Source organism: Siniperca chuatsi, linkage group LG4 (genome assembly GCF_020085105.1).
Source record: "Siniperca chuatsi isolate FFG_IHB_CAS linkage group LG4, ASM2008510v1, whole genome shotgun sequence".
NCBI classification, from domain to species: Eukaryota; Metazoa; Chordata; class Actinopteri; order Centrarchiformes; family Sinipercidae; genus Siniperca; species Siniperca chuatsi.
The window spans coordinates 6,712,234-6,736,196 of NC_058045.1; the positions used below are offsets into that span (position 1 = coordinate 6,712,234).

Sequence of the window (23,963 nt, forward strand, 5' to 3'; positions counted from 1 at the left end):
GATAGATGAAGACAGTTGCTCCAAACCTGAGGGTTGGGAACAGGTCACAATTCACTGACATATGCAATGTGTGATGAGGGGTCACTGCTTCATTTTAAAGCTTCTGTAATCAATCTTTTTATATTAAAAAAGGGTTAATACTCATAGAGGTTTATCACCTGACTCTGCAGCTCCCCTCAGCTCTACGGAGCTTCATCTCATTGTTTTGGTTTTCCGATCCACAACTTGTTTGATTCAGTCTCACCGCTCTCATTGGCGTTGTTTCCTGCCACAGCAGGCAGCTGTTTTCAGTGAAAAAGTTCTGATGAAGCCACTGTGCTACCTGCCCAGCACCAAATGGTAGACAGACAAAGTTAGCAAGTAGCTGGTGAATTTAGTGGAACATTTAGCAGCATTGAGCTAATATTTCCCTCAGGAGTGGGTGGAAACCAAAACAGAGCTAAAAGGAGAGTAAATATTGGACATTCATCAGGTGACCAGAAACAAGACTCCACATAAATGTAAATGTTGCTTCATATCTGCTGGATGTGTAAATAGGCAACTGTTTGCTAACATGTTGCCATATCAACTCTATATAGTTATAATGTGTCAGTGTTGTGTTTACAGCTTGTTTCTGCTGCTCCCAAGTGGCCAACAAAAACAGTTATTGTTGGTTTAAGGGGTCATCCTATAAAAAGGTTGGGGACAACTGGATTAAGAGTAAAAAAAAATAAAAGTGCAATGGAAGAAATTAAATCAAGTGAAAATTAGTTAGTTTGAAATATCTAAAAATTAGATATTTTGACAGTGGTTAGATTTGGGGCACATTTACAGCTGTTGTTGAACAGAAGGCTAATTACTAATAAAAGGTTAACAGAACTGAACTGTCCATTATGTACAACCAAACAACACTACGCAAGTGACCAAACTGTACACCTTTTGATTGCGACTGAGCTAAGGAGAAAGACTCCTTTATGTTAAACTGTCAGTCTTAGTTTCCAGAATGAAATCAGTGACGAGCTGTAGGAGCTCAGTCAATGATGTCAAAGGTCACCTGCTTTGGGTGAACCAGCGGGACCTTTAAAGACCTGCAGTCCACGCAGTTACAGGACTGTTCAGAGCACCGGTGAAAGACCTCTACAATATCAGACTATTTCACAGTTTCTCTGTTCATAATGGGTTTTGCATCAGTGTTACATATAAAATGCATTTAGTGTGTGCCGCTACACTCAAGAATCATTATGGAGATTATGATTATGTTTCAAATGCACTCATTGTAGAGCAGGATGCAGGGGAGGCGGTGTAGATGGAAAACCGTACGAGGGAAATCAGTTTAAGTAATTTCAATAAATACAAGATCTCTTGCGGTTTTGTAAGTGTATTTACAAATAAATGATGCTCTTGCTGCAAAAAAGGTGGCAATTGATGTTCAGGTTTAATGTATTTTATTACATTTTATGACATATCAAACGCTTAAACTAATTTGTATCAGAAGTCGCCATATGAAGTCAATCATACGTCTTAGTAAACAAAAAAGTAGTAACAAAGTCCCTAATTTCCACTGAAGATCCTGAAGGTAAAGATATCATATATATATATATATATATATATAAAAAAAGAAATATTAATCAGGATGTCATTTATGCCATCATATGATCTCTGAAAAAAATGCACCCACAAGTTTCTGCCATTAAAACAAAATGAGTACATTGGTGGCATTTGAATTCTGCCAAAACAACAACAACAACAACAACAACAAAAAACAGAGCCCATTATTTTCTCCCAAGAGTCAGCTTGTTATTTTGCTGAAAATAAATTATACTGGATATCCACACTTTCTCTTTGGTGCTTTGACCTAGGAGGACATAATGAAGAGTGATTTACAAACAACAAACTACTGATCCTCCTGGGGGAAACTTGTCCTTTGTATTTGACCTCTTCTCAGTATTCATAGTGAGCCGGGGCTTTAGCAGCTGATACCAAACATGGGTGTCTTTTTAAGTGATACACAGATACAGAGGAGATCATACAAAATCCACACAGAAAAGAACTAATAGTGAAAGTCAAACCCAGTTTAACCACTGAACCACCATTATATGTCATTTAAATTATATAATTTGCAAAATAAGTTGTGCAGCTGAATTAATAATTGTTAGACTGTGCACTGTACATGGCCACTGTAACTGAAGAATTTGTTGAGTGGGTACATTGTGAATGAATAATAAAGCAATTTGCTCTAATTTAATTGCTTTAACCTTTCAATCAGTTTTTACAGGTTTGTCCTTATCTCAACCCTCATATGCTGTGTTGGAGGCAGAAGGTAATGTCAACAGTCTGGGAGAGATTAAAGCTCAACCACCTGCAAGGTGCAGTATTGAGCTTCTGATCAAACTGTACAGTAGGAGAGCCATACTGAAAACATCAATGCAGTATCCGGATGTAGTAGAGCAGATGGTGCAGCAATCGTCACCATCATCGTGTTTTCAGTTTCAGTGGCGTAACTCACAAATTAAGTAGATTTTAAAACCCAATTATACTTTCTTGTTTAATTAAAGAATATCTATATCGATCAACTAATATAGATACCCAATGAATAAGTATGATCACATCAATAATTTCAGACAAATATATCATAGAACCATGAAATTGTGAAATAATCCAATACATTTTCAACACTCTTTAGTGTAGACCATTTTTGTTTCTTTCCAGCAGTTTTTAATTCTAAAATGTCCAAAGTCTGTCTTTATTTTAAAGCCATTTTTCCTAATGACTTTTTTATTTCATAATGCCAGACTGCACTTTGTGAATCTGACCTAGAGAGGCGCAATATAAATAAACTTTACATAACTGGCTCTGCCCCATTGGTAAAATGGCATTGTGAAATAAAAACAGACTTGGAAAAAGGGGCATTGTAAAATGAAAACCGCTGGAATTAAATAAAAATGACATGCAATCAAAACTGTTTTACTGTGAAAAGAAGCAGGATGAGTTTTAAAAATGTATTGAACTGTGTCACAATTTCATGGTTATATTAAATATTTTGATATGGATGAATTCCTATGGTTATTTATTCCATAACGTGCTATATATTAATTTAATACTGGCCACATTAGGCCTTCATTAGCTCCTGCTTCCGGGACTGTTTCCACGTCAGCTCCAGGTAAGCTCTCCATAGAAAAACCTCAGGGAAGCGGCTGTCCCGCTCTTCAGCGGAGGTGGGGCGGTTAACCAACCAGTTAGTCTTCATCTTTGAGGTCTTTTCTCTTGTAAAGCCGAAAAATAGTGTTTGAAAACACTTCCAAAAAATAATAAATCATGCCTTTCTAAACTAATTGTTGATTTTCAGGCTCTCCTGGCTGCAACTAAACGCACCCTTTTACAATATGGCGGACTTTTTAAACCGTCAATGCCCCGCCCACTCTTTTGGCATTGTTTATTCATCCAACTTTTTAATGTAACTCTAAACACCTTTACTGCTAATGTAGCGTTTTATAAGCAAGCTAGCCTGCCAACAGTCGTGCCATGTCACTTTAGGATGGTTTTGTGGACTACAACATTTTTTTAGGGCTCCATCTGCTTCACACCTTCTAAATGGGAATTTCTACCGGAAGTCGTCGTTTACCCATGTTGACGTCAGTCCCACTTTTACATGCCAAGATCACTGCTTCACTTCACAAAGGTAAGTTTTTATTAGCTAGCTGCTTGTGCTGACATGAATATTGTAAGATGATGTGTTGGCTCTGTTGAGTTGGTGTTTGTGTGCTTGGGATTATCAATAAACTATGAGATTGGCTTTAATTTTTCTCTCAGATCTGTTTGATGTCTTTTTGCTTTTATGCTGCTGTGAATTTATTTACAGTGTTGGCACTGGTATTCCTTGTAAATGAACACCTTGAAGTGTCTGACAGTGACATTATTTTTCTTTTGGTTGATGTTTGGCGCTTTTATTGTGACGCTTTCATGCTATTGATTTACATAGTAGTGAAATATGAATACATGTTTGAGTGTTATGGATCTTAGGGGCTGAAGTGGTTTTGTGCATATTTCCCCCTTGCTTGATGCTGTTGTTTTGAGGCCCACTGCAAGCCAGGTCTGTTGTAAAAAATAATATTGTATGTTGGCTTTAGGGATGGTTGAACGTGACTGCACCCAGCCCATTCACATAATTATATCATTGCAATATTGTCTTCAGCTCAGAATGTGACAGCTTGTTTTACTATTGTTCATATCAACATATCAATTACATCTTAACTGCTGAGCTCCTGTTACATTGTGCCATTGCTCCTACATTCAGCTGCACTCATGTTTATACAGTATTATGTACTGATGGTAATTTTCTTGCTTATGAATTGCTACATAACATTTCCTAAGAAATGATCTGCTGCTTAAAGCATTGTATTTTTGTGAGTTTAATATGCTTAGTAATTATCTGCTGCATAGATGTCGTGTCTTCGCTTGCTGCTACAAATCGTGGATTGTGGTGTTTAGATTTGTCCATCTCAATTTACTAGATGGTATATTCCCTGCAGTTCTGAGGGAATTAAATGTATTATTGTCACTCCCGATACATTGGTACATACTGTACATTAGTTGAGTTGAGCTTGGTGTATGCTTGTGGGGAGTGACAAGAACATAGACGCCAAATATTAGCCTACCTTTGTAGATCATTTACATAATAAATCTGTTCCGTGTGAGGTTGCTGACATAAGTGAGAAAAATTGAAGATAAATTGAAGATAAAAAATATAAGGCGAAACAAGGCATATACAAGGCAGGAGGATATACAAAGGTCAGAGTTCGGCATCCTGATGGCCTGTTGAAAGAAGCTTATTCTTAGTTTCTATGTGTTAGACAATAACATCACATTGCTATCATACAAAAAATTAGTCAAAACCAAACGTTAGTCTGACACTATCCTGTTTTGTTCTTATGTTCCTTTGCATCTGTTAGGTGTGGTCCACCACGGCAGTATTACTAATACTGACCATGGCTAGTTTAAATGGACGCCATTAAACAGTAGCATTAATATGTACATCAAATGGATCTTAATGCGGTGCCAGAGCCACAGAAGATCCAGCCAGAGCAGACGTAGCACCAGAGAGACGAAGCCTAATGGAGTTTTAATAGATAAAATGTTGGCAGGATGTATCGCAGGCTCCTCAGTAACAGCAGGATGTGGAAATCCAGACAATGGTTTTTAAATGGTGATGGATGGCAGTAATTGGTTTCATATGCGCAGATGGGAAGAGCGTTGGTTATAGGCATACTGGAAGAAGATGGACACAGATGGAGTGAATGGAGGAGAGATGGCAGAGCAAGGAGGCAGTTTGATGAGCAGAACCTGTTCAGGATGATCGACAGAGGTGGATGAGGGTTGGGTAAAAGTAGAAGTGAGAGCTTATTAGGAAAGCTCAAAGGGACCTTGACAACATGGTAACAAACTAACTGGTTGCTGGGGGCCTTTGACGCAAGCGAGCAGCAGCAGGTGTCTGATTTGAAGCAAGGTGTTGAGGTCTGACAGGGTCTGTCTTTCACCTCAGTTTTTCCACCATCGCTGCTTTGCTTTAATGATTTTTCCATGTTGGCCAGTTTTGGATGTGGCTCTGTCGTCAGCTTGAGAGGAACACTGCTTTGAGGCCGGATGAATCATCGCATGGTGTATTGATTGACCATAAAAAAAAGAAAAACAAACATAGTTCATTCAGAGGCTTATGGAACCCCCAAACTGACAAAAGGCAGTAAAAGGTCATCAGTCAAGTCAAAAACACTACTGAATACATCAATGACATAAACATTTTCCTTTAACCTCTAATCAGTTGGTCAAAAAAAGAAAATGTCAGATCATTTAAAGAAATAAATCAAAACTTTATTTATTTTACTCTTCATTTGACCGTTCACTAAACCCCTCCCCTGAAAAGTGATTGTCCAGTCATGGATTAGCAACCATAACTAGGCGCAGCAAAGCTTCTGGACTAAGCTGCTAGCTTAGTCCAGAAACTTATTTTGTGTGGTTTCTGGTTTACATTACAACTAGACTATTCACTGTGTTTATCCTTATCATACTATTAATGCTAGGGCTAATTAGCTTTACACAGCACTACAAAAACAATATGCTGCTTTTTTAAAATTCTTCTACATGGATCCACTGGTGAGGATGCTGACTTTTTGCCTGGGACATGAAGTTTTAGCCTCAGTCTTTTAGCATAATACCATGTATTTGTGCTTAGCAAACAGTCAAATGCTCCACCCTGTGTTCACCACTGATGTTATACACACACACCTTGGACCGATCCCTGCCCTGGACATGAATGGACACACCCATCTCACTATCATATAAGCGTCAGAAAAATTGGAAGGAAAAAAGGGAATAGATATACGATTAAACGTGTGCCCGTACTCCCCAAAAAAGAACGAAGGAGCTTTTAAAGAAATTTTAATTTATTTTATCAAATCATTGGAGGTAAAGGACAAAATAAAATGGTTATCTCTATTTTTAACCAACTTTTTACACTCCTTTTATAATTATATAACTAATAGTATTATTTATTGATATATTTAGTTATATTCTAGACTTCTCTTCACCTTTTACTAACTTTCATCTCTTTCAGGCCTCCGTAGGGGCCTGGCTTTAAAGGCTTAATGAAATAAAGGAGTTTTTTTTTTTCTTCCAAAGAGCACTTGACACAGAGGGATTTAAACACACTGGAAAAGATAAAACTTTATTTCTCCCTGTCGTGACAATACAAAGTCAACAAGTGCAATAACAACCCAACTGAAAACGGTACTGAACATTCTATCTAGTAGTAAATACATAGACAGAACGTGGTGCACATTATCATCACCACCACACCCAAAAAGTGAGGTATCAACCACTACAAAGCTTCTGTGTACAGTATTCAACTGTAAGGCAACTGTTACCATGACAACCTGGAGAGACTGAAACAGATGTGAGCTCCCTTCTTCCCATCCTTTTTTTTGTTTTGTTTTGTTCTGTTTTTTTTCTTTTTTTGTATTTGGGAAGAGGGTTGAGCTGATACGATTTACAGTACCACATCACATCAGGCCAGAGTCAAGACTGTTTTCAACAAAACAGAAAACATCACAAGACCAAGTTGTAACATTTTAAGAAACGGGGGAAAGATTCCTCGTATGCATTTTGAGGGAATCCATTTTTGACCCTGCTACTGCTTGTCAGAGGCAAAATGAAGTTTGTTTTTGTTTTTTCCCTGGGTGTGACTATTATTGGTGATAAGGACAGACCTCTTTGCCTTATTACAGGTCAGAACACACAGCATAGAAAAGCGACATGTTCTCTAACATACGATTTTTCCCACACTTATCCAGCATTGGGGACTAATTAAATCCCATTTGTGCTGCTGCACCTGTTAAAAACTTCTCCTCCCTGTTTGCTGCTGCTGTTTACACTCTGGGAAAAAGGAGGCAGCTACAGAATAAGAGCAAGAGAGTGTAATTTAAAACCACTGCTGATCTCTGGGCCAATTATTTCACTTGGACACATCCTGTTCCTCTGCCCCTGAAAGCGATGGCATGAGCATGCTAGGGGGCACACACAATTAAACTTTAGCCATTGGAATGGGAATTAACTGGCTCTAACAACTCAGCAAATGTGAATATTATTGCTGATAACTGAGGATGGCGGCGGCAGGCCCCGCTTACAGCACTCGACCAGAGTTCTGTTCAGAGGGTCCCACTTAAACTTCATTAAACAGAGAGGATAAATATCATGTCTCATGGCTGGCTCATTTCCGTCTGCATGTTTTTGTGTCGAATCAGATGGTGTTAGCTTTGAGCGAGGACATTGCAATGTGTGCACGGGCCAGAAATTCTATACACGTACAGGCTCGGCAGCTGCCAGATTACCAGTTGCAGATGCAAGATGGGGACAGACACCCCTCTTCTACTGTACCTACCGTCTGTCCACCTGGTCTTCACACGCTGTCGCTCGCACACAGTCTGGCACCAACAGCTGCTTTGTTTGTTCTCAGAGAGAAAGGACAGTATTTTATTACAGAGAATTTATCTCAGTTGTTAATTTGGATTTTGGGCATGAAGTTATAACTTTTCCTTAAAATGTGATGTTTGTAGAGCTGTAACAATTAATCGATTTTATCTAAAAGTCCACTATTTTGTTAATCAATTAATTGTTTAAATTATTTTTCAGCTTCTCAAATGTGAGGATTTGCTGCTTTTCTTCGTGACAGTTAATTGAATATCTTTGGATTTTGTACTGTTGGTTGGACATTTTTCACTATTTTCTGACACTTAATAGCCTGAACGATTTATTGATTAATTGAAAAATTCTCAAAATTGGCAGATTAATCAATGATGAAATTAATCTTTAGTTGCAGCCCTAGATGGTTGTAATTTGATAATTGATTAATTGTTTGAGTAATTTTCAAGGTTTCACTAGTTCCAGATATGAGGATTTGATGCTTTTCTGTGTCATATTTGATAGTGAAGTGAAAATCCTTGGGTTTTGGGCTGTTGGTCAAATAAAACGAGCAATATGAATACCTAACCTCAGGCTGTCGGAAATTGCCACGGCCAGTTTTTTTTACTATTTTCTGACATTTAATAGACCAAATGATTCATTGATTCGTTGAGAAAATAACTGGCAGATTAATCGATAATGAAAGTGATCATTAGTTGCAGCTCTAAAGTAAAATCTTTTCCTTAAAAAGTAATAATTGTTTTCACTTTTCTCCTCACAAAGCTGACACAGAAATGGTTGGAGACCTTTTTCAATATGAGTTCATTATCCAGAAACACTGTATGTCCATTTCATCGACTTTACCTTCTTATTAAATGTAAAAAGAGCTGAAACCTCTGCGATACGCCTCGATGATTACCCAGTGCTCATTTGGCTGGCCCCTCAGACTTTTACATACCATGTAATCCTTCTGATTAAGCTACTGTACATTATTGCTGACAGTGAAGGGGGTTTTAATGGGTTTTTTACATTTTCTATTATGGCTAATCGCGTACTATTGTCTATTACCAAAATGGAACCAAAAAAGGAACCAAATGGATATTCATTTGCATCATATTGCTAATGGAGCTGTTTTTCAGGCAGCTCCGGTAATGAGGAAGGGCAAACAAGTCAATGGATGAGGTTACCGAGGCAACTGTCTCACACTAATTGATGAAGTGATAGTCTCAAATGGGCTTGTAGGCGCATAGCCAAGGATTAAGGTTATGTTTAACTTAACATAAATCTCTTTGCTGTTGTGAAAGCATCCCTGATCCTCATTAATGTTTTAAGTGAATAACTTATTGAGAGTCAAGATCCCTTTCCTCTCCATCACTAAACCAAAGAGAAGTCTTGATGACCTAATGTAAAACCTTTAGATCTACAGCAGTTTAACTGTATGGCGTCGTGTCCTCGTCAGACACGTTACAATAAAGAGAAATCACTTGTTTTGCAGAAAGGAGACCTAAAACATTTCATACAAGATATTGTTTTTCAACATGGCTGCAGAGACATTTTGTGTCTAGTTTCAGTAAGTAACAAAAACATTCTACTCTAAGTGAGATGCTCAGCATCAATCTAAGCTGTTACATGTTCCGAATGTTAACCACTCATATATTTCTCTGACTACTTCACATAAATAAATCACCAAATAGATAACCCACAACTGTGTCTAACTGCTACTGAACACAAACTGACACAGCAGTGTAATAAACATTTTATATCTAGAAAGATGAGCTTTTTTTTTTTTTTTTTTAAAAACAGGCAAGCCTCCTCGCTTGCGAGTGCAGTCTATCCAGTTCAGCTTGGATTTGTTTGGGATGCTCCGAGCCTTGGCAGCCATTTCAAGGGATCACTGAACACCTGTAGCAGTTGAATGTGTCTGTCGCTCCTCTGCTGTGGCAGCAGCAGTACAGTCCTCTGTGTTTCCTGGCAGCCTTTGTTCAGCTGGGTTTCTAAATGCCATATCAGCCTGCTTCTGTCAGTCCATGGGTGTTTTGTGCTCATTAGAAAGGGGCAGTAGTCACTTCTAACTACTACAGTATGGCTAGCCCACCACTGGTGTTTGTGTCAGTAGTCCAGAGAGGGGCATCTGTGGGGCATCTCCTCTGTACCAGGTAAGGAAACAAGGTGTTGCTACTCTTCAGTTTGTCCACTCGCAGCATCATTCTGCCCAGAGAGAAATACAGAAACTGAGCATGAATATTCATTCTTGACAAAACATATGACAAGGTCCACTTTCTTGGTTTTTCTGAAGCGGTCAACCATTTCATGACTATTTCTTGCCCAGTTGTCATGGAGATGGTTTAGATGTTATCATGTGACCTTAATATGGACTTTCTGTCTCGCAATAACAGGTGGTTGTACTGTTTCTTAAAGGATGGTCTCTGGCTTTGGATGCTGTGGCCGGTTCTGGTTCTGTTTTTGGTCATCTCCATGACAACTGACATACTCCATCTATCGATGAAGGCCACAAGATGTGGTTGAAAGCTTCGGAAAACCAAGCAAGTGAAGAAGAAACGTTTTAGGATCACTTACATACATACGTATACATATTTCAAAGATTTCATACAAATGGATCAAAGAGAAATGGAAGAAATGGAGGCTATATAATTGTTTTCTCCTCTCCTCTATTTTTAAGCCCGCAGTGCACGTCTGCGTCATCAAATTCCACTGAGTTGCCACAAAAGTTGTTTGGAAAAAATCTCCTGGATTCTTTTGAACAACACGAACATGGCTTTCACCCGCACGGCTGAAACTGTCTCAGATCACGATGTGTGTGCTTTGTGCTTAATGGTCCACATTGATCTTTATATAACAACATATTGGCTTGAAAATCAGTTCAAGGCCTGAAAACACAAAGACTAATAAAACGGGGCAGCTTTGCTTTTCAAAAAGCAATCAGATTTACAGAAATATTTTACAAGTCTGTGATTCTTGTAAAGACTTTCAGCTCCACCACCACCACCTCTATGAATCGCATCCACCGCACCCATTTCTGCTGCCCAAAATAATGTAACTACATTGTTAATGGGAAGATGAAAGTTTCTACCTCCTCACCTTATTGATTTACCTTGCATTCTTGTATGAACACAGGGATATTTGTTATCAGCAGGGCGATGTGACATTGATGCTTGTGCTCATTAACACGGGGTGCTTTTAGGATTTGAAGGTTATTGTAATGCACTCTGGAGAAAATGACTAAAATGCAAAGTAAATGTGTCAAAACAGATCTAATAAAAGATCACAAACATAGCCCAAAATCAACATTGCAGCTACCCCACTTGCTCGCGGCAATGCCAGAAGTCATTCTACAACTTGCAAAAAGCTAAACCTATTCTCCTGCTCTTTCCCTTTAGCCTGTAGCAGAACTCTGTGCCTAGCCACCTTTTATAGCATCTATGATGTTAATTAACTCACACCACATGGAGAGTGTTGCTTTAATTGGACAAGGTCTTGGCATGCCGCTCTGTGGACAGACAGGCCAGGAATAATTTCATAATGTACAATTCTATTATTACCACAGAAAGCCAACCAGTGAGTTCAAAGATGGATGTGAATATGCAGTAGACACAGCTAGGCTTTGATCACAGTCTGACAGAAAAAAACAGGGAAAAAAAGATGTGAAATGCTGTTTCAGCTTCCTGAGTAGAGCAGAGTGTAGCTGAGTGTCATTTCCCCGGCAGACTGCAGACTGGCAGGTGTTTAAGTGTTGGTGTTAGGGATGGTTACCTATGACTGAAGTGACGTAACAGACAGACTGCTAGACTCGGTGATAACGCTGAGTCACTGAGGTCTGACAGTAAGAGGCAGTGTTATGTTTGCTGGTGAGTCAGGTATATGCTGAATGTGGTGACAGATGCCACCTCACATGGACTGCTCTATCCATGGCTAAGCTCAGCTGGCCCAACAAGCTACCAACCTTGAGTGAGTGGGTGGTTACTGGCACAAGCTGCTGCACCAAGGGACTCTTTGACATGTTCTGGTTGATGTACAGTAGTCAGGGACGCTGGAAGTCAATCAGAGCTGGGGGTGCTGAGAGAAATAAGTCTATTTAATGATGTCATACAAAATGCTGTGTGACATTTATGGTTTTTGCATTCATTTGAATGGCCAGGATCATTTATATCTAATATAGGCCTATACAGTATCCATATATTATATCTAACAATTCGTTTCACAAGCAGACAGCAAACATGAACACCAACATACTGTATGTTGAAGCAGCCACACTAACTACAGGACCACTGAACTAATGCATGAAAACTGCAAAGAGAGGAAGAATGTGTGAGACAGCACCTGGACACGCATTTCATACAGTAGATAAGGAGACATGGCTCTGCCAATGCCCATTCAAGCAGCGATGGACCCGTTCATATGAGACGCCCCCTCAGCACCCCTACTTCCCACGCCCATGACAGTGGTGCCATTTGATGTTGCCCAACATCTCATTTCTCCCACTTTTATCTATGGCACTTCTGCCTGATGCTCAGCACACATTAATCAAACGTTGAGTCATCCCTCCATCCATCCATTAGCTATACCCATTTATCCCTGAAGGTCGCGGGGGGCTGACATTGGACGAGAGGCAGGGTACACCATGGACAGGTTGTATTTTTAATTCTGCCACCAAACATGAGCAAAGGAGCAGCTTATTTTTTATCTTGATTGCACAGCTATTTTTGCTCAGTAAGTTTTGATCAGCACTGACTAAAGACAAACTAAATTTATGTAAAATATGCAGTAGAGCCGGACTGAAATGACAGCAGCAGATCAGATATTAATTTCTTGCAGTTCTGAGAGGGGAGAGTGTCAGAGTGGGCACACTACAGAAGGAATGTAAAATAAGAGAGTGTAAGTATAGGATATTCTCACTGCCAACTCCATGAAATTTTCCTTCTGGTGTCAAGATATCCAGATGATGCTGCTGCTCCCCAGTACCACTAATTGCTAGAGGTGGACTTCTGGGCAAAGAGGGTTGGCACAAACTGGGATCCTGGCCAAACTTTTAATAGCCACGAGTGGACAACCAATCAGGGCTTTAATGCTGCCGAGCACTTTATGGTGATAGAGCTGGAGCTTCCAGGAACAGTTGAGTTTATTGCCGTTTAAGGGGTACATGAGAGCCCTGCTAGGATTTGTGATGCCAAAATGTTATTTTCCTGTTACAATGTGATAGCTTAGTGCAGTTTTACCCCCACAGCCCTGTCAGATGAGCTCAAGTACCCCTTCATTGACACTACCGGTCATGTTGTAAATGTGTTCATTTGAATGCATTTTAAACTGGATGTTATTTAAAGGAATAGTTTGACATTTTGGGAAAATTGCTTTTTCACGTTCTTGCCGAGAGTTCGAAGAGAAGATCAATACCACTCTCATGTCTAAATGGTTAATATGTAGATGGAATCAGCAGCTGCTTGGCTTAGCTTAGCTTTAAGACTGGAAAGGGGGAAACATCTAGCCTGGCTCTGTCTAAAGGTAACAAAATCCACCTACCAGCACCTCTTAAGATCACTAATCTAAGTTGATTGTATGAAAATGGTAATTGTTATAATATTTTTTTCATACAGTATTCAGGCCCATTACTTAAGCAAAAGTACTAATACCAACCCCACTGTGAAAATGCTCCACTACAACTAAAAGTTCTGCAAGTATTCATTGTGCAGTAAAATGTTCCCTGTCAGTGTTTTAGTATTATATATGTTTCTGGATTGATATTACTGCTGTGTTTTTGTTTGTTTTTTTTGTTTTGTTTTTACTGCTGTAGATGTTTAAGTTTGAGCTACTTTTAACTGCTTTATACACTGTTGGGTACAAAATCATCATATGTTTGCAATATTTGTGAATTTACAGTATGTTATTTTAGAGAAAATGTGTATATCGAGATATATATCATATATCACGGCATAGCCTAAAAATACTGATATATTATTTATAAGCCATATTGCCCAGCCTTACCTGTGAGTAAACTCTCATCTGCTGTCAATTCCCATGCTCGTAAAGAAACAATGCATTCTTCCTGTCAAGTGAAGATGGATCGTACATCATTTGGTGAAGAATGACATCAGTTAAGTTTCTTTTATTTGTTTAAACTGGTCTGAATACATGAATAGGATATTTTAATAAAGGGTATCCATGGAGAGAAAGTAATAACAGTTTCCCAGGCTGCCCACACCGAACCCCCAGCAGGTCTGCAGCAGTATATACCAGCCCGCTCACATAGCGATATGGTAAACAGTATTCCCACACGATGAACGCCAAGCTGCACTTTCTCTGAAGAAATAGATCTGTGCATGTGGAGAAATGATTTGATACTTTGACTTGCTGTCAGGATTGCTCCGCTGCACTGGTAACCATTTGTGCTGGATTCCTGAGTTGCTGTGCGACTGGGTTGTTTTTAGATGCTGCTGCGCCAGTTGTGGGATTTGACCCCATCTCTATTTGTTTACATTTGGCCAACAGATGTTCAACTAAGTGGACCCAGTTTTCTGAGCCATTACCCTGCATCCTCTCTGGGGATAAAGATCTGTACCCCCGCAAATAAGCCATAGGCCATCTGATGACGCACTGTGTGGGCAACATCGGCTGTGGTATACATACAGTATCAGCCATGTGGTTACTTAACACATTTAACAAAAAGTGTAAGCATTTTCTGGATTGTGAGAAGTGCCCCACTAAGTGAAACTGCAAACAGGCTATTCTAATCTTGCCCCAGAAACGGCTTGTGACTGAATTTAGCTCCCAGCATCTGTCACCTTTTTTTTTTTTCTTTTTTTTTTACGGATGTGAGTGACTATCTAAGAATATTCTTAGTTTTTTGTAAATGCTGTCCTCTTTCTTAAAAAAAGCAGTTACACTTTTTATAGAGAAAGATGTTGCACAAGATTATCCCACACCGCTATCTATCCTGAAGCAGTTCCCATCAGTCATCCTCAGCATGTATTACCATAAACTCGTTTTCTAGGCCAACTTCGTCAACGAGCGTTTTGCTGCAGTTTCAAACACCTTTTTATAGACATCATCTGGCTTAAAGCTGGAGAGCTGCCAGTACAGGTCAACGTCATAAGTCTAGGATTGATGAGTCCTATCATACTGAACTGACTTCATGTCTAATTACGAGGCTCCCTGGATATGTCCAGTCTTAGTTAACCATGTTTCCACAAGCAGAGCAGTCCCAGGATCCCTCTGCAGGATCCCAGCTCCTCCTATCTATGACTCGCACAGTCCACACTGCTTCTGAAAGCCATTTGTCAAACCTCTGCCCACATTAAATTATCATGACCCGAGAGAGATGTCTACCTCTAGGAAGAGACTCTGAGCCCCAGTCAGACAGATAGGGTGCACAGTGTCTGAGACGGAGAACTGAATGAAAAATTGACTGCGCAGAAATGTAGGTTTGTTCAGACTGTGCTCTATGATTGTGTAGCTATATTATGAAAGTCTCAACAATGCCTGCCAAAAAGAAGAAAAGTTCCCTGCGGCTGCTCTGTGTTATAGTTCACTCTTGGCATCATCTTGTATGTTTTAACAACAGTCACACGCAGCCTAAAAGACTCCTGTGACTGCTCTCAAAGGTAATAAAAAGATAAAGTGAAAGGACAGCAGATGGTGTTTTGACACAGAAGGTTTCCAGTGTGACTCAGAGTCGAATCATTCAGGTTAGATATGAGTCAGGGGCCCCTTGCAGGGCAGTGAAGCTTTCACGTTATTCCGTTCTTTTCTATTCATTAATAATGACCGCTCCTTAATGAGCTGGTCAGAAAACCAAAAACAAATTCTCTTTTTAAAAAGTGGTTGATGTTGAGACAGAGTGCAGCTATTTTGAGATGAAAGACAAATACATATCAGATGCTTTGCCGAAAATTATCCATTAGTGGATGGAAGGGCAGAATTCTTAAAAAGTCCATATACTGAATTCTTTACCAGAGAGTTGCTATGATTTTGAAAGGAGCAGAGATAGCAATATCATTGGTAGGTAGTAATCATGTGTGTGTGTCTTTGTGTGCACTGCACTCTTAATAAGGAATTCAAGTAAACAGGGAGCCTGATGTTTGAGCTTCCTCCCTGTTGGCTTGGGAAAAGTATGCTAGAAATGCTCTAATTTGTCCTGCTAGACGGTTTCCCTGCCATGTTTTTCTCTACGTAACAAAACACTGAGTACAAAGAAAAACAGACAGACAAGGAAATGAGACGCAGAGAGAAACTGTGTTAAAAAAGGAATGAAGTAAAAGAACATCTCTGAATGGGACCCTTGCATATCTTTCGAAGCATCGGTTACACTCATTGCGTTTCCAAACAACAACAAGAGTCTCTGAACTGCAATATGCTTATCAGAGTAGAACAAATTAGATTTTGTAACACATCCTACTGTATGGCTGTCAGTTTGGAGGTCTTCAGTATTTTCTAAATTTCTGTCTTGGTTCTCTAAAAGAAGTTGAACAGATAATGACACGTTTTTGTGTATTTTTTGACTGGAAACCAATGGTACATATAAATACTATACATCCGATGGGGTTTGTGTTGACGGCAGTGTTGTCTCATATCCAAAGTATTCAATCAGCCATCACTGTGATGTTGTAAATTGAGTTGAGTTACATAAGTGTGCTGTGGAGGTTAGCTTCAACAGTGGATCTGACGTAAACATTGGCTTCTTTACTAAATTAAATCCATCAAAGAAGAGTTGTGCAACAATTTTGATAGACTTGCAATGCAGCTCAGGTCTGCACCTCGCTGTGTGTGGGTTCTCAAAGTTAGAAAGTGCTTTGCTGAATCAGTCAGATGGCTAGTTAGGTAGCTGAGAAAACAAAATCAACAACAAGTTGTTTAGGTTAACTGAATTATTATTGTCAAATATACCTTGGTGGCCTTTGAGTAGGATAACAACCAATTGGGCAAAGGCTACATATGAGCCATTTTTGTTTTATGTTCTTCAACTTTATAACTTATTACACTTAATATTTTCTTAATAGTATACCTTGTGTACTTGTATGTATTGTAATTCTACTTCCACTTCTGTCTACTCTGCACTTCTGTCTATCTCGGAAGAGGGATCCCTCCTCTGTTGCTTCTCCTGAGGTTTCTCCCTTTTTTTTCCCCCAATTGAAGGTTTCTTTCTTGAGTCTTTCCATATCTCAATTGAGGGTCTAAGGTTAGAGGGTGTCCTATATTGTTCAGATTGTAAAGTCCTCAATCACTCAAAACATCACTACATCATCAGATGTCTTTTCCCGCTACCTGTTATGTATAAATTATTATTTGCCCACTGCCCTCTCTCCCATGGAGACATCTCCATGAAGACACCAGCTGTAATAACTTCAATCTTAGATCACTATTTGCTGATTCTTGCAGCTTTACAGTAGACATGCGTGCCCAACTGCAGGTTGGCGGTCATCATGTGCCAGACAGTGACTCACCATGCGGTGGATGTGTTGTAGGGCAGGAGTGTGGGGCTGTGGCTCTCCCCTCTGAGGCTGTGTCGGGGCTGGTAGTGGCTGGGGACCATGGGCTGGGCTTGAGCCTGGGCTTCGCTCTCCTCTGGCATGGACCTGTGCCACTGACTCCGAGCCTTCTTCAGCCAGCGACCTCCCAGACCCCATTTCTCCAGGTAGACCCGGCACAGCTCGTAGTTTATGGCTGAGTAGTAGAGAAAGTCCAGCGCCAGCAGAACCATGACGAAGAAGCCGTAGATCCACACGCCGACCAGAGCTGTATAATTACTGCGTGAGAGAGAGACTGGGAGTATTAGCACAGTGTAATTTGGGAAAGGTGACGATAAACACTCCTCACATGCTCAGATATACCATCCAGATACCCTTAAGCTGGGCCCTTAAATTCCTATAGCGATGAGAGAGATGCTAGGTGTTCATCCAACCCTCCCTTGATAAAAAAAAAAGTAGTTAAATAAATATATTTAAAAAAAACCTCCATCTGTTCTATTTGCTGCTTTTTAAATAATGCCTCTTAAATTGGACAAAGAATTTCATTAGCACAAGAGACTTTTTAATCCATGTCATATTGGCTCCTCCATTGTGCCTCTGAAAATCTGTGCTCCTAGTTTTCACCTCATAAATTTTCTCCATGTATTACATTATCCAGATGGATTTATGTGGGGAACATTTGAACTTTCGTTTAGTCCACCCACATCCATAAAGTACAGCAAGGTAAATGCGCAGAAATAGCTTCCTGAGAAGTTTGCCAAAACAGAGATACTAAATGTCTGGGTGTGATGTTTCTGTTTCTTTGGCACTGAGGACATTTAGTTAGAATATCACACAAACTGAAAGCTATTCAGTCCTATTAGGATGCTTCTATTAGACAGAATGAAAAAAATATTATTTTGTCTCTGAGAGACAGAGATGACACAGGATATTACTTCAAAATAAAGATTTATTTGGAGGGAAACCCATAGTTAAGGTTGCTTCGGCACACTTTGCAATTTATTTGACTGCATTGATTGAAGCCCTAGAAAGTGATGTCCAAGTGCTTCTAGTTCAGTTAATCAAGGGAATCCACTGCTGTCTGAAAATGATGTGGCCTTGGGGATATGTATCTGAATAAATGGCTTTAAAATGAACATCTGAGCTGCTCGAATGAGCACTAAGGAAAGCAAATGCCACTACTGCACTCAAATCTAAATGTATCCTTAACTGCATTTACCTTTCCTCACCGCTGCTTCTGAGACATGTACCTATAATTTAGTTTGTATACCGACTAAGGTAATTTAAGGGGGCAACCGGCTTTCCATGTAGGACTATATTTGAGTCAACCTGGGGCTAAGCAAACAAGAATATGTACACAGTTCTTGGAGGAATCGATCATGACCACACAACTAAAACAAATGTTATTCAGTATATAACACAGCTTCCTCGGAGAAGGAAAGCAGATGCAATTATTGATTATCTGTCAAAGGTTTCTAGCATTTCTTGTAGCTTTTTTTAAAATGACTCTTCCACTCTGAATGTATTTCGATTCTGCAGCATTTCAGCTACTCTGTAACAATATGGAGAGCTATATACTACAGGTGTAACCCTCAGAGGACAAAGTTTAACCTCGAACTGCAGTAAATCTCAAACTATAATAAAACATTTTCAGTGTGCAGTGTGAGGAGAGAGCAGAGTTATGGCCAGTTTAACTCGGTTGGCCAGTGGTAAATATCAAACCTGCAGTTGCCAAACGGGCCATCTGACACTAAAATGAAATATCATGACCTGCTGCAGGGCAGTGTGAACCGTCCGAGACAGAGGCATGCTGGGAGGGCATTAGTACAGAGAGCTGTGGTTTTGTCACCCAAACCTCCCACTGAGAGCTCCCACAGAACAAGAGGCTCATTTTTCCTGTGTCCTTCAGTCAGCTTAAATCTCTTTATCCTGCAATGAATAAGTGTGTCTTCAGGTGTATGTGTGAAAATATACTGTCATATCATGGCATGTGTAGTGCGGTTTACTGTTAATAATACTATAAAGTACTATAATTCTTGCATGAATATCTGTACTATGATAGGATACCATAGTGATGCTTGATATAAGAGCCAGCACTCAACACCTGGCTTTGTGAGCTATCATGTGGGGTCAACAACTGCTTACAGCATCTGCTCTTCTCTGTGGTGGTTTTGAATGCCTCTGTGGGTGTGGATCAATGTCAACAAACCCTCTGAGCAAGAGGCAAACGGTGTCAATGAGTGCGATACTGTTGAGGGAGCGAAACGTTTGTGAGCAGGCAGACTATAACCGGGTGTTTTTATCTGATCTGAGGAAATGTCATCCCTGAAACTGTTTGTTCCACCATAGCTGTTCCGATAAAACTCGCCTCAAGATTCAGCACAACCTACTTTTTCCCTAATTACCTCCACCAAGTCGAGGAGGTTCTGTCTTGGTTTTGTTTGTTCGTTTGTGTTTTGCAGGATATCACAAAAACTATAAAACAGATTTCAATGAAATTTGGTGGAATTTTCGTCATGGCCCAAAGAAGAACTGATAAGCTTGTGTGGATAGCGCCACAATGCAGCCATTAATAAAGCACTTTACATTTTGGCTCATTACTCCTGAACCGAGAAGTAAATATCCTGTCTTAATCCTGCATTGCTTTAGAGCTGCAACGATTAGTCGACTAATCAATTAGTCATTTAGTATTTTGATAATTGATTAATCATTTTTCAAGCAAAAATTGTGAAAAAAGGCCAAACATTCTCTAGTTCCAGCCTCTCAAATGTGAGGATTTGCTGCTTTTCTTTGTCATATATTATTGTTTTGGACTCTTGGTTGAACAAACAAGACATTTTAAGATGTCACTATTAATAGATAAAGAAAATAATCACTAATCACTCAGCCCTATATTGCTAATTTCAAGGTTAATGTAATCAGAACAGGTTTCATCCATTTCCGCCTTAAAAGTCTATCTCAACCAAATTTGGTACATAATATATTTAGATGACCTAAAAATTATTTATTTTTTTCATTTTTTTTTTTCATGTGTCATTGCGTTTTTCTATAATGGGTCAAGCAAAGGTTTGTAGGTGTGACATATTTTACATATCTTACAGAAACTCTTGAAAGTATTGTACAATTGCAACCATGTTTATAGAATGCGTGCATTTACACACTGTGACCGAGCCTACAAAATCTGATGCCAACAGGTGGCACTACTGTAACATGATCAATCTGAATGGCAATACCTCAGTGGTCATGTGCCTGACTCGTTTGAAATTCTGCACACTTCATCCTTGTGGAAAGTCCGAAAATATAAAAAAAAGACATGTAGTCACCACTAGTTGGCAAGGCAAGGAAAAAATAACCAAAAATACGATGCTTCTCAGACGCTTCAATGTCGTGATTATCAGCGTATGATCAGCCGATTGCTCGCTAGTGCTCCTCCTCCATTTTTTATTTATTGGCTTAGTTTACTGATAGGTCAGTAGAACATGTAATAGGTCAAGCTGAATTTTAAGAGCGTCCTCTGCTGAACCACAAGGTAAACTACTTCAAACGGTCTGTTGCTCTTATAGACTGTACATTTTGAATTTGAACGGGTCATGACAGTTTGAATATTTAATTTTTTTCCATGTTCGAATTTAAGTTCGAATTTTTAAAAAAAAGTGACAGACCTAGTATAGTAAGTACAGTACTTCTTTGGTAGTGTCTTTATTATTTGACTCAACACAGCAGGGCTGCCACACCTGGTGAGTAGAAAATTCACAATTTTTTCTACATCTTGTTTTGCTGGAGAACAGTGGTGATTTAGATAATAATGACATTTTAACATTTATATTTCATTATATTTCCCTCAAATTTAAATCTTCAGTAATTTTCCAAAATCCAACAGAAATCAAACTAAACCAAAAAAAAAGAAAAAAGGACTAATGACACAGAACTGGTACTTGATAGAGCAGATGCACAGTGTAAAGGGGTCAAATGGCAGTGTTGGTTTTTTGTGTTGTTTTTTTTTTTACTCACTTGTGGGCATAACCGTCTGAGGTGGTGGTGAGGTTGATCTGCATGACCATCTGGAACTCCGTGTCGTTGCAGCAGTATTTGAAGGCGGTGTTGTTGTGGTGGCAGCAGAACATGTAGGTCTTGTTGTCTGAGAGGCGTGGGCAGTGAAAGCCGAAGTGGTAACGCCCCTTGTGGTCGGAATAGGGTTCACACACTCGGTAATGAGCTGAGAGGGCTGCAGTTTTGGGGAAGACAAAGATTTAGACGTCAAATTTTCTCAGAAACAAAAACACAAACCCTCGGTTGAAATGTGACTCGTGAGTTTGTGTTTGTCTCCGTACTCTGAAAAATAACAACCCCTTATTAGAATTATTGACGGAAAACAGCTCTCCTTTGAAACACCTTTCAGCCTGCAGCAGCCAAACTGAGTGTACCGAATGCTTTTTATTTTCTTTGGAAGCCTCAGAAAAGACATGACTGGAGAGAGCGCATGTTATAATAATGGTGTAGGACACGGAACAGAAAACAAACAGTATACTAGCAAAAATAATCAGATAGGAGACATCACGTTAAGCATACATTCCCTGATGGCAAAAGCTCTGTCACCTTTATTCTTGAAGGATCCCAACAACCAAAATAACATCGAGTATATCTAATTTATCAGGTCAATGTGCAAACAATAGAGTGTCAGTGCTTCTCGATGGAAACATTATATATGCTCCTCAGAGCGGTTACAGAATTTGTTATGTCATAATTATATTACAAATCCCTAGATGGTGTTTTTGGTTGATGCCAGAATAAAGAGTTACACATAGGAGATAAATGTATGGACTATTTTCTTGCTCCACATTACGACATAAACTGAATTCAAATGAAAGAAGCAGGACTGCACCAGTCTCTTTACCTGTTCATCAAAGCTTAGGTGACCCTAAAAAATACTCCTGCTTCTTTTTGGCAGCTGGAGTCATATGGGATGTCCCGTTTATTATGGAGCAATGCAGAGATATGTGGCACAAATTGTACTCTGGCTTATTTGCATTCATCTGTAGCTGCGCATTCATGTCCCTGCAGCTTTAGGAGAAGATATATCGGTGCGTCCTTGCTTTCACAAAGGGAAAAAAAACAATATTGTTTTTGTTATAGAATCTGGCAACCAATAAACCTTTGCTTGAAAATGAAATCACAGGGCTCTACTTCAGCAGCAGCTGAGACTCTAATAATAATAAATAACCAATCTGTCAGAGAAATGAACCAGATATAATGAATGTCAGATTACAGAGCTGATGATAGTTAATGCACATCACAATGGACCAGGACATACCCACTTGTTCAACACCTTCATAACTAATCAGTATCAGCTTTTTAGCACCCTTTCACTTTCCATTACTAGTAATAAGACCAAGAATGAATGTTCCAGTTTGCCTGGAGTTAGACCCTGTAAGCTACATAGTAGTGATATAGAAACTGTACAAAAGAAACTTTATACTTTCAACCTGCCCAAAACATGTGTTTCTGTGCCTTAAACATTGTTTTGGAATTGTGTTTATTTAATTATATTTAACCTTTATTTATTCAGGAAAGCCTCACTGAAATTAAAAAAAAAAAATCTCTCATGAGTGTCCTGGCCAAGATCGGCAACAGCAACAGTGAGTTACAGAGAAACAACATAAGACAGATAACACAAAATATGCCAAAAATCAGAATTAGACAGAAATGTGATTGTAAAATCATGGGGGGGGGGGGGATTTAATCCTAGAAACAGCCTAGATAGCACCTTAAAAGTTGTCTAAAACCATAAAAAAAAAATAAGACCAATCTAAAACAAGAACATAATGAGACTAACACATCAAGATCCTAAAATACCCCTAAATATTGGCAGCCAGAATGGTGACCAATATACAGTATGTAGAGACATTTTACAACTTGTCTGCTCTCTCTGATGGTGTAATGGTAACACTGTTTCTAAATTACCATAAATAAATATTTGTCATTTCTTTACTGCAATTTCTTGTTACTGATTTGCAGATAATTTTTGATGCCAAAAGCTCAAATCGGACGCTGATATGCTGTTAAATCAATCTGGCTCTATTTATGTGTTTCATTTGCTGATTCTGTAATAAATGAACCTCTTTGATTTCTATTTTGCTTGATCATTCTCAGTCTGAGCATACATTTAAATTCATGCCACTTCATGTGAAGTGCAGCCAGATTAGTTTTATTGTAACTGATTTGTCTTCATGTGTCTTGTGTGTTTCCTTTCATCAGTGGAGCCTAAAAATCTGGCAGTGTTGTCAATACGAGTGCTGCTGTGATTTAGTTCAAGGTCCGCTTATGCTGCGGGGTGATAGAAGTCTTTCAGTAATCTCAGGCAGGGACAGATCAGCATTTGAAAGGAGAGAGCTCTTTCAGGTTATAATGAGCTTGGTGTGGCCAGCCATCTTCCCTTAGACAACCCTATTTTTAGCAGAAGAGGGAGTAAGATGAAGCTGTACTGAAGGACACAGTAGGATCAGAAGTCAAGGGTGGTTTATATAGTGAGAGAAACTCCTCAGTTGACCTTTGCATTGA

General features: G+C 39.3%; 1 protein-coding gene and 1 long non-coding RNA gene across 5 annotated transcripts in view; one reads left to right on the plus strand and one right to left on the minus strand.

Annotated features, from left to right (window-relative positions):
• The first annotated feature begins 1,514 nt into the window (after positions 1-1,514).
• LOC122874565 lies at positions 1,515-7,068 on the plus strand. Its single transcript, XR_006377633.1, has 2 exons — positions 1,515-3,658; positions 4,929-7,068. It is a non-coding gene; the product is annotated as an uncharacterized LOC122874565 (long non-coding RNA).
• The window catches only part of shisal1b (shisa like 1b), a 39,097-nt gene continuing 21,804 nt past the window's right edge, over positions 6,671-23,963 (minus strand). For 3 of the 4 annotated variants that reach the window (XM_044192597.1, XM_044192599.1, XM_044192600.1), the window contains 2 exons: positions 21,417-21,630; positions 17,378-17,684 (listed from right to left, as the gene is read on the minus strand). In XM_044192597.1, the coding sequence (XP_044048532.1) occupies positions 17,378-17,684; positions 21,417-21,630 (521 nt within the window). Of the gene's footprint in view, positions 10,138-17,377; positions 17,685-21,416; positions 21,631-23,963 lie in introns of those variants that run through there. The other variant, XM_044192598.1, reaches the window with a different exon arrangement.